Consider the following 11111-nt stretch of genomic DNA (forward strand, 5'->3'; position numbering starts at 1 on the left):
ATTGATGGGTAAAAAAATAATAAAATAAAATAAAATAAAATAAATAAAATAAAAAATAAAATAAAATCAGTCTCCAATCTTGGATTTTATTTCTTTTCCATTTTTTAGTATAATTGTTTCTAAGAGATGATTTAGGAGTCAGACTGCCAAGATAGGAAACCAGATTTTCTGTTTCATATAACTATGGTCTGAGACTTCATTTTACAACTATTCTCTCCCTCAATATAATCATCTGTAAAACTCAGATGATAAGAATATTATCTTTGGGTAGTCTTTATGAGGAGTTAGTATACTATTTGTATAACTGCTTTCAATTTTACCTGTCTAGTACAGGCAGGAACAATTAATATTTTTTCATATGATCTTTCGTTACTTGATACATAAAAAATACCAGTGAGAACTTCCTCTTTTAGGGGGGTGGTGGGGCAAGGAAGACAGGGTCTTGCTGTGTCACCAAGGTTGGAATTCAGTGGCTTGATCACAGCTGATTGCAGCCTCAAACTTTTGGACGCAAGTGGTCCTCCCACCTCAGCTTCAGGAGTAGCTGTGTCTACAGGAATGCACCACAACACCCAGCTAATTTTTTTATTTTTTTGTAGAGACAGAGTCTCCCTTTGTTGCCCAGACTGGCCTTCCACTCCTGTTCTCAAGCGTTCCCCTCATCTTGGCCTCCCAAAGTGCTTGGATACAGGCATGAACAACCGCAACTGCCTGAGAACTTCCATTTTTGAGCAGAACACACATAGCTCAGATGTAGCTTCTGCTACAACTAAGATAAGAGAAATAAAAGGCCAAAATTATATTTTCAATTAATCACCGAGTTGTACAAGCAAGGATGACCAGCTGAACTGAAATCCAGCACAGGCATAGTCTTTATAGATTGCAGTTATACATTCCATGCAATCCCTATCAAAACCCAGCAGATGTTTAATCACAGAAAGTGGAAAACTACTCCTAAAATATATCTGGAAATGCCAAATGATCAGAACACCAAAGGAAATTGTTAAAAAAATAACAAATTTGGCGGATTACACTTTCTGATTTCAAAGCTGACTTCAAAGCTGCACTAATCAGGATTCTATGGTACTCACATTATGGTAGACACAAAGAACAATGAAACACAACTGACAATCCAGAAATTAACACCAACATTCATGGTCAATTGATTTCAAAAAAGGAACTATTGCAATTCAATAGGAATTATTCCTTTTTCTCAACAAACATTGCTGGTAAAAAAATTATAGAAGACTACCTCAAAGAATTTAATAAACAATTTCCCTAAGGTCAAGGGTAGAGAAAGGATTCTGAAAGCAGGAAAAGAAAAGAAACAAATAATGTACAATGGAGCTCCACTACATTTGGCAGCAGCCTTTTCAGTCGAAAAAGGCCAGGAGAGAGTGGCATACATATTAAAAGTGCTGAAGGAAAAAATGTTTTAGCCTAGAATAGTGTAACTGGAGAAAATATTCTTCAAACATGAAACAAAAATAAAGAGTTTTCCAGACCAACAAAAGCTGAGGGATTTCATCAGCATCAGATCTGTCCTATAAGAAATGTTGAAGGGATTACTTCAGTCAGAAAGAAAAGGACATTAATGAACAATAATCACTTGAAGCTACAACACTCACTGGTAATAGTAAGGAGACAAACACAGACTAGTATAACACTGTAAATGTGGTGCATAAAACTTGCTTAAGTAGAAAAACTAAATTATGAACCAATAAAAAAAAATAGCAGAGTGGCTGGCCAGATGGCTGAATAGGAAGAGTTGCGGTCTGCAACTCCCAGTGAGATCAATGCAGAAGTTGGGTGATTTCTGCATTTCTAACTGAGTTATATGGCTCATCTCACTGGGACTCGTTAGACAGTGGGTGCAACCCATGGAGGGCAAACTGAAGGAGGGTGGGACACTGCCTCACCCAGGAAGTGCATGGGGTTGGGAAACTCCCTCCCCTAGCCAAGGGAAGCAGTGAGGGACAATGCAATGAGAGACAGTGCATTCCAGCCCAGATACTATGCTTTTCCCATGGTCTTTGTAACTCACAAACCAGAAGATTTGCTCCAGTGCCTACACCACGAGGGCCCTGGGTTTCAAGCATAAAAGTGGGTGACCATTTGGGCAGACACCAAGCTAGCTGCACAAGTTTTTTTTTTCATAACCCAGTGGTGCCTGGAATGCCAGCGAGACAGAACCATTCACTCCTCTGGAAAGGGGGCTGAAGCCAGGAATCCAAGTGGTCTAGCTCAGTGGATTCCATCCCTTTGGAGCCCAGCAAGCTAAGATCCACTGGCTTGAAATTCTCACTGCCAGTACAGCAGTCTGAAGTCAACCTGGGACACTTGAGCTTGGTCAAAGGAGGGATGTCCGCCATTACTGAGGCTTGAGTAGGCAATAATCCTCTCCCAGTGAGAACAAAGCCACCAGGAAGTTTGTAGTGTGTGGAGCCCACCACAGCTCTGCACAGCCTCTGTTGCCAGACTGCCTCTCTAGACTCCTCCTCTCTGGTCAGGGCATCTCTGAAAGATGGGCAGCAGCCGCAGTCAGGGGCTTACAGATAGAACTCCCATCTCCTTAGGAGAGAGCACCTGGGGGACAGGGCAGCTGTGGGCACAGAATCAGTAGACATAAACGTTCCTGCCTGCCAGCTCTGAAAAGAGCAGCAGATCTCCCAGCACAGTGCTTGACCTCTGCCAAGAGACAGACTGACTTCTCAGTTGGGTCATCGACCTCCGTGCCTGCTGACTGGAAGACACCTCCCAGCAGGGGTTGACAGACATCTCACACAGGAGAGCTCTGCTTGACATCTGGTGGGTAACCCTCTGGGACAAAGTTTCCAGAAGAAGGAACAGGCATCAACCTTTGCTGTTTTGTGGCCTCTGCTGGTGATGCCCAGGAAAACAAGGTCTGGAGTGGACCTCCTGCAAACTCCAGCAGACCAGCCCCAGAGGGGCCTGTTAGAAGAAAAAATAACAAACAGAAATGAATAACATCAACATCAACAAAAAGGATGTACACACAGAAACCCCATCTGAAGGTCACCAACATCAAAGGCCAAAGGTAGATAAATCCACGGTGAGGAAGAAAAAGCAGCACAAAAAAGGCTGAATATTCCAAAAACCAGAATGCCTCTTCTCTTCCAAAGGATCACAATTCCTCACCAGGAAGGGAACAAAACTGGACAGAGAATGAGTTTGATGAATTGGCAGAAGTAGGCTTCAGAAGTGAGTAATAAACTCAACTGAGCTAAAGCAGCAAGGTCTAACCCAATGCAAGGGAGCCAAGAACCTTGAAAAAAAGTTTAGAGCAATTGCTAACTAGAATAACCTGTTTAGAGAATAACATAAATGAAAGAAGAGTGAAGAGACAACCCACAGAATGGGGGAAAATATTTGCAAACTACTCATCTGACAAGGGATTAATAATCAGAATATAAAAGGAGCTTTAACAACTCTATAGGAAAAAAAATCTAACAATCTGATCAAAAAAATGAGTGAAAGATTTGAATAGGCATTTCTCAAAGGAAGATATACAAATGCTAAACAGACATATGAAAAGGTGCTCAACATCATTGATCATCAGAGAAATGCAAATCAAAACTGAGATATCATCTCATCCCAGTGAAAACAGCTTATATCCAAAGACAGGAAGTAACAAACGCTGGTGAGGATGTGGAGAAATGGGAACCATTGTACATTGCAGGTGGGAATATAAATGAGTACAACCACTATGGAAAACAGTGAAAGGTTTCTCAAAAGACTAACATTAGAGCTACCGTATGATCCAGCAATCTCACTGGTGGGTATATACCCAAAAGAAAGGAAATAAGTGTATCAAACAGGTATCTACACTCCCATGTTTACTGTAGCACTGTTCACAATAGCCAAGATTTGGAAGCAACCTCAGTGTCCAGCAACAGATGAATAGATAAAGAGAATGTGGTACATATACACAATAAAGCACTATTCAGCCATTTAAGAAATGAGATCCTGTCATTTGCAACAATATGGATGGAATTGGAGATTATTATGTTAAGTTGAATAAGTCAGAAATAACTGAAAGGTTTGCACAGAATTGCAAAGGCAGTGGGGGCTAAAGGGAAGGTGTGGCTGGTTAATGGTTATCAATAAAAAAATAGAAAGAATGAATAAGACCTACTATTTGATAGCACGGCAGGGTAACTATAGTGAACGATAATTTAGTTGTACATTTTTAAATAACTAAAGGAGTATAACTAGGTTGTTTGTAACAAAAGAGGGTAAATGTTTGAGGCTACCCCATTCTTCATTATGTGATTATTACACTTCGCATGCCTGTATCAAAACATCCCATGTACCCAATAAATATACACACCTATGATGTATCCACAAAACTTAAAAATACATTTTAATAAAAGAAATACCTAAATTTCCTATATCTGTTTACTGATAAGGTAAGCTAATATGCCCACATAATGTGAAAATATCAAAAAATATAAAATAATGTTTTCAAATAAACTGAATACAAATTATGAAAATTCCACATATTAACAGTAATTATTTTTTGTAGTCTATCAACTTAAATTTAATTTCCAAGATTCCTAGTTCAATTTAAGACCTTAGACAAATATTAAATTCAGTGGCTTCATGAAAATCTTTCCATAATTTCTAGGTAAGATGGAATACTGAAATGTGGTCACCAATCACAGGTTAGATGAATAAATAAATAAATAAATAAATAAATAAATAAATAAATAAATGTAACTTTTATTCTTATTTTATGTTTATGGAGTGGCTATTTGTTTGGATTATGTTAACAAACATGGGAGTTTTGTAGGCTAATTCAAGCAAGTGTAAAAAGGATGTATATGACCTTAGAAATTTGTAATATATGTGCTTGAGAATTTTGCACATCTGCCAAAATAGTTATTTTTAAGAGTCCTCAATCACGTAACTTCCAGTTTTCTTTATGAATTACTTTGATTAATTAGTAAAAGTAGGAGTTAGAACCATGCTAGAANAATTCCACATATTAACAGTAATTATTTTGTAGTCTATCAACTTAAATTTAATTTCCAAGATTCCTAGTTCAATTTAAGACCTTAGACAAATATTAAATTCAGTGGCTTCATGAAAATCTTTCCATAATTTCTAGGTAAGATGGAATACTGAAATGTGGTCACCAATCACAGGTTAGATGAATAAATAAATAAATAAATAAATAAATAAATAAATAAATGTAACTTTTATTCTTATTTTATGTTTATGGAGTGGCTATTTGTTTGGATTATGTTAACAAACATGGGAGTTTTGTAGGCTAATTCAAGCAAGTGTAAAAGGATGTATATGACCTTAGAAATTTGTAATATATGTGCTTGAGAATTTTGCACATCTGCCAAAATAGTTATTTTAAGAGTCCTCAATCACGTAACTTCCAGTTTTCTTTATGAATTACTTTGATTAATTAGTAAAAGTAGGAGTTAGAACCATGCTAGAAACAAGAATGGATAAGGAATAGGACTGTTATGTAAGGCAATGGAATGTGGTTTGGGTTTTCAAGAAAAGAGTATCTTTGCCTAAAGTAACGTTTTTTGTTGTTATCTCTGTCTTCACTGTGCTTCATGATAACTGAAATCTCAATTTAATTATTTTAGCTGGGCTACATGAAGTCTGTCCTATACACGCATGGTATAGGGACCAGAGCAGATATAGACTCTGGTCCAAGCTGCTCTGGCCACTGTGCCAGATGATCCAGCGGCATGCATAGAGGGCATTATAGGACTCTGTGCACGTCTCTGACAAGCCTGTAGGTGAAGGGAGAGCAAATCCCTATGGAATTAGTGCAAGACCATTCCCTCTTCAGTGGAGGAGTATCCTCTGCCTGACAAAAAAAAAAAAAAAAAAGCAGCAAGTGTAGAACATTAATCCAAGCATAGAGTTCACCTAAGCACAAGCCCCTCTAGGCACAAAACCCTGTGCAGCTCTGCAAGTCATATGCTCCTAAAACCAGCCATGACTGGAGAGCATGAGCACATCTGAGTGGCAAAAGGATTGGACTGCACTGGACACAGACGTGTGCTTTCTTAGATTCCCTTCACTATCTACCATTCCCCTCATCAGCACCTTGCCTGAACCAGATCAACCTTCCGTTTGGAACTTGAATGCATCACCACACTGTGGGCATGAAGTCTGACTTTCAAAACCTTCACCAAGGGACTAGATGATGTAAGACAGAACAACAGAGATGGTAGTTCCGCCTCAGGTAAACCCTGGCCAATAGGATATAGAAGTCCAATGACAGCTGAGCAGAAACATTCTCCCTCCTCTCTCTCTTCCATGGACTAATGTTGGCTGTGGTTTCCCCTTGTAGCCCTTCTGGAAAAATGCTGGGAGCCAAGTGCATGTATCTAATGACCACCATGCTGTCTCTCACCTCACTGTGAAGTGGCTGCCAGCAGAGTCACACCAGACATCACCACACATTGTTTCACGTTTGTTTCTGTCTCAATTTCCGCATGTCCTTACCACTTTTGTCTTGAACTTGACTTCTAAATAAATGTCATCACTTTAATAACAGGTATTAAATTGAAAACATTTTAGTAAAGTAGCTGGTTACTAACTCCATTTTTTGAAATAACATGCCATTTGTTTAAATAATAATCAACTAGAAAATATCATAATATACATATGTAATTCACAATAAAAAAACACATATTCAAATAGACCAAAGTTGTTTACATGTTTTTTAAAATATTGTAATAGGTGCCATATGATTTTGATGTTCTACTTTGTTTCCAATTCAGACACCTGATACAGCTGCATCAAGACTATATTATTGTGATATTTCCCCTAAAACTGTAGAAGAGCCAAACTTTTTCTTTGATGAAAGATTCTCCTTGGATAAGCCTGTAACCTTAACCTGAAACCAGAACGGGGGAATTCACGCAACTGCAGATTTTGTGATTTGTTTCCTTTTCATTGGTTTACCACATCAACTTACCCATTTTATCCACCCATTTATTTGTTCATTTAAATGATCATTTTTGATCTTCTATTCTTGGTGCTGCGTTCTAGTTCCTGGGGTCAACAGAAAGCCGGACAGACACAATCTCTTTTTTACAGTTCTTATATTGTACTGAGGAAGATACATAATTTTAAAAAATACATAAATCAGGTGTGGGGATGATTTATCTTAAGGTTTAAATGACATTGTTAAAATTTCATAACACCAAGACTTAAAACAGTCAGGTAGAATTTAGCTGTGAACAAGAGTGTACGTTTCTTTCTTATAATAGAACATTATATGAATGAATATGTCAACACATTTTCATTTCATCATTGACAACAAAATTACAACGTTAAGGCACATCTCATAATTAATACATAGATTTCATACATACTATTTTAACATTTACAAAATGTTTCACTGAATTATTTTTCATAATTTCTATTTTAATATTGATAGTTTTTTTGGAAAAGAGAAGATTTGATTTCTCTTATCTGAAGTTTATAAGGAATATTCTAAATGGAAGATAAGGATATAATTAGCAATTCAGGGGCTTAAGACTGCTTTAGAAAAAATACTAAAATAATTTACATAACATCTCAACTTCTAAAACAGCTTTTCTTTAATTCAAAAGCTGGAAGAAATGATGTTTCTAACTGCATGTGGAGATGGATAATAGCAATAGAGATCATCACCATGATTTTCAACCCTTTATTACCAAAGAGATTATTTTAGTTATTCACATACTTGTATGAAATCTAATATTCCTCAGTACTGCTTATGGCAGACATACACGAAATTTACTGTGCATAGGCTTGTCACTCGAATTCCATTGTGTGCATTGTTTTCTAACAATAATTCTGATTGCCTTTTACTAAACAGAAAATAGAAATTCATAATGGATTAAAACCCCAAAGATACATCCTCATTATTGATATCAATTGAATGACCTTACCATCCAATAAGTTACAGGTTCAAACAATGAATTCTAAGCTCACTGTGATATATTTGTGTGGTTCAAATAACAATAGAAAAGAAGAATATTTTTCATGGAATAAGCTGCTAGTTCTTAATAATTATAAATAGACATCATAAATTCTACAAATGAAATATAAAATACATGAATGAAATACACATAGCTTCATAATTCTGAGGAATTTTTGTCATATTTTGTATAATTTGGCAGTTTGTATGAAAAAAAGAACATGTTAGTGTCCTTGTTCCTAAGTTTTCATACACTCATAAACACACACACATACACACACACATATATATATAAGATAATTTTAGGTCAAAGACTTTTCTAGGTATATGTTTGGAAATTATTCATACACATACTTTACAGAAAAACCAGTAAGAAATAGAAAATGTTTCATACACCACCAGTTTGTTTTCTGCTAGAAGACATACAATGCTCCTCTCGTGCATCTATGGAGATGAAGGCTTCTGTCCTTTCACCCAGTACCTCACTTGCCACAAAACTGAAAGAAAAGTCTGCTTTAGCTTCTTGTTTCCCCAAATCAGGAAGAATGCGTGGGCTGAAGGATACATGATTCTAATAGCTTTGCAGAACAGGAAGAAAGGTTTATTTTCCAGCCTCTCTAAACTCCAAACTGATATCATTATGGACAGAAAGTAAATGGCACATAACAAGAGGAAGGAGATCACAGTTTGCAAAGCTTTTATGTGGACCTTGGTGCCGGGATCTTGACACCCTTTACCATGAAGCTGCATCTTCTTGAGATGTTTACACAAAGAACAGATTAACAGCACAAAAGATAGTAGGGTCAAAGTGAAGGGTACTAAGTTTGCTAGCATGGTTACAGTCGCATTTGAAAGGTACATTGCACTCATCAATTTGATCTTCCAAGTCATGTTTCCTTCATATTCTTTTGTTCGTACAATCTCATTCACGTTTATGACAAAAGATGACAAGCCAAAATAGCAAAGGCCCCAACAGTATAACCAGAATGACACTCTTAACTCTCCTCTTTAAGTGAAGAAACATAAGGTTGGAGAAATTGGCAACCTTGAGCAAATAAAATATGCTGAGGCTAGTAGCAAGCCAGTTGCTCAAATGGCTGGTTACTGCCCAGAGGTTATAAGTAGTAGTTCTTACATCTACACTATAAAAGCTGGATTCAACACAGTTGAATACCAATTTAATAATAATACCCAGAGCAAACCAACTCTGGAGACTGCCAGAGCAGTGAGAATTTGGTCAGCAAAGGAGATCTTTTGTCTCTTGACCAGCTCAACGGAATTTACCAATGCTATGAAGCCATTAGTAAAATTTCCAATAACAAATGTAACCACTACTAGAATGGAAAAAATGATGGGTAGAAAAGTTATCATGTCTGAACAGACAAAAAGAAAATTTTAAAATGCTGGTGTTGTATCTGGAGCTGGTTCCTGCAGGTGGGTTCGTGGTCTCGCTGACTTCAAGAATGGAGCTGTAGATCTTCACAGTGAGTGTTACTTCTCTTAAAGATGGCACAGACCCAAAGAGTGAGTGGTAGCAAGGTTTATTGAGAAACTTCCACACCCAGGCAGGTTGCTGGTGGTGGCTGAAGTGGCGAGCTTTTATTTCCTTATTTGTCTCCTCCCATTTTCCTTTTCTGTCCTATCAAAGTGACCTTTTTTCAGTCTTCCCTGTGATTGACTACTTTTAGGATCCCACTGATTGGTGCATTTTAGAACACTGATTGGTGCATTTTACAGAGCGCTGATTGGTGCATTTTACAATCCTCTGGCTAGCTACTGAGCGCTGATTGGTGTGGTTTTACACAGTGCTGATTGGTGCATTTTACAATCCCCTTGCTAGCTACAGAAACTTTCTCCAACTCTGCACTGGATTGAGGAAATATAGCTGGCTTTACTTCTCAGTGTAATATCACCGGTTGTAATTGCCTGAATATCCTGACCTTAAATTCTATATGCACCTGATTTGTGTATGTGTTGTGACATTCTTTTTACTTTTAATTGTTGTGACCAGGGTCAAGCCGGAAATCACCATAGCATGCTAATGGATGAGTTCAATGATCTCTTATGGAAAATATTCTTATTTTCAAACAACTAAAATTAACTCATTCATTCACTGTCTGTTCTTGTTCTAGGCTGGAATTATTCACACTGAAATTGACATGAAACCTGAATCCTCATTTGCTAGTGTGCAAATAAGGACATATTCACTTTCAGTGTTTGCAATTTTTCCTTGTGTAACCTCTCCATCATTTATCTTTAGCAATTTCAGTTGTTAGGGAAGTTTTATAACCCAATACAAAGATCATATAGTAAATTTCTGAATTCTCAAAGGAAGCTTTGTCATAACTAAGATCATCACCAATATGGCCTTTTTTAAATGCCAGATTTAAATACACAGAATCCAAACTTCTTTTATCAAAAGCATCTAAGATTTTCTTGAGAACCACAGGCAGACTAATGTTCCATAAGATCTGGTTGCTGCTAATACTTTTTTATAACTTCATTATTCACAAGCTCATAAATGTGCACAAAAATACACACATGTGCATACCACTTATGAATGGAGCAAATAACTTTCTTGTAATTTCCAAAATAAAAAATGAGTTTCCAAGTTGTTGTCCAGATGAAATTAGTTCTATTTTCCCACTCAGGGCTTTCAGCCCATGAATGATATTTATTTACCAAACATGTCTCTAATTCTTAGGACTTTGGTAAGGTTTCTTTCAAGTCTAATGCTTAAATATTTATTATTATATCAAATATTTAGAAATTTCATAAGAATGCCTGAGAAGCAGACCCTTTGATATATAATCTTGCAGTATCCTCCTATCACTGGAAGACTGACTACCTTGCCCCTGAATTTGGCGTTCAATCATTTAGCTTACTTTGATAAACAAAATTACTACACTTTGCATAGAGATTTGAGATGGCTTCCATGCTGGGGATTCTTCCTCTTTCCATTTCCTATGAGAACATCGCCTAGCTAGTACACTGTTCCCAGAAGGAGAATGAGAAACTAATGACGTCAGATTGCCGCCACCTGCTTCAGACTAAATTGACAAAACTCTAACGTCCTCCAAGATGCAGAAATTGGCCCATCTCAAATCCCCACAACCATCCACCAAACCCAACTTAGAAAAATGAA

At 37.1% G+C, this 11111-nt stretch overlaps 1 protein-coding gene across 1 annotated transcript; it reads right to left on the bottom strand.

The window, feature by feature from the left end:
* Positions 1-8064: 8064 nt before the first annotated feature.
* Positions 8065-9724, bottom strand: LOC108520846 (taste receptor type 2 member 43-like). Its single transcript, XM_017860391.1, is given in 3 exon segments — positions 8065-8921; positions 8923-9112; positions 9115-9724. Coding segments are annotated over 3 exon segments (924 nt in total). The 5' UTR covers positions 9338-9724; the 3' UTR covers positions 8065-8410.
* Between the last annotated feature and the right edge of the window lie 1387 nt (positions 9725-11111).

This window comes from Rhinopithecus bieti, unplaced genomic scaffold, assembly GCF_001698545.2.
Source record: "Rhinopithecus bieti isolate Rb0 unplaced genomic scaffold, ASM169854v2 scaffold_54685, whole genome shotgun sequence".
In the NCBI taxonomy this organism is placed as follows: domain Eukaryota; kingdom Metazoa; phylum Chordata; class Mammalia; order Primates; family Cercopithecidae; genus Rhinopithecus; species Rhinopithecus bieti.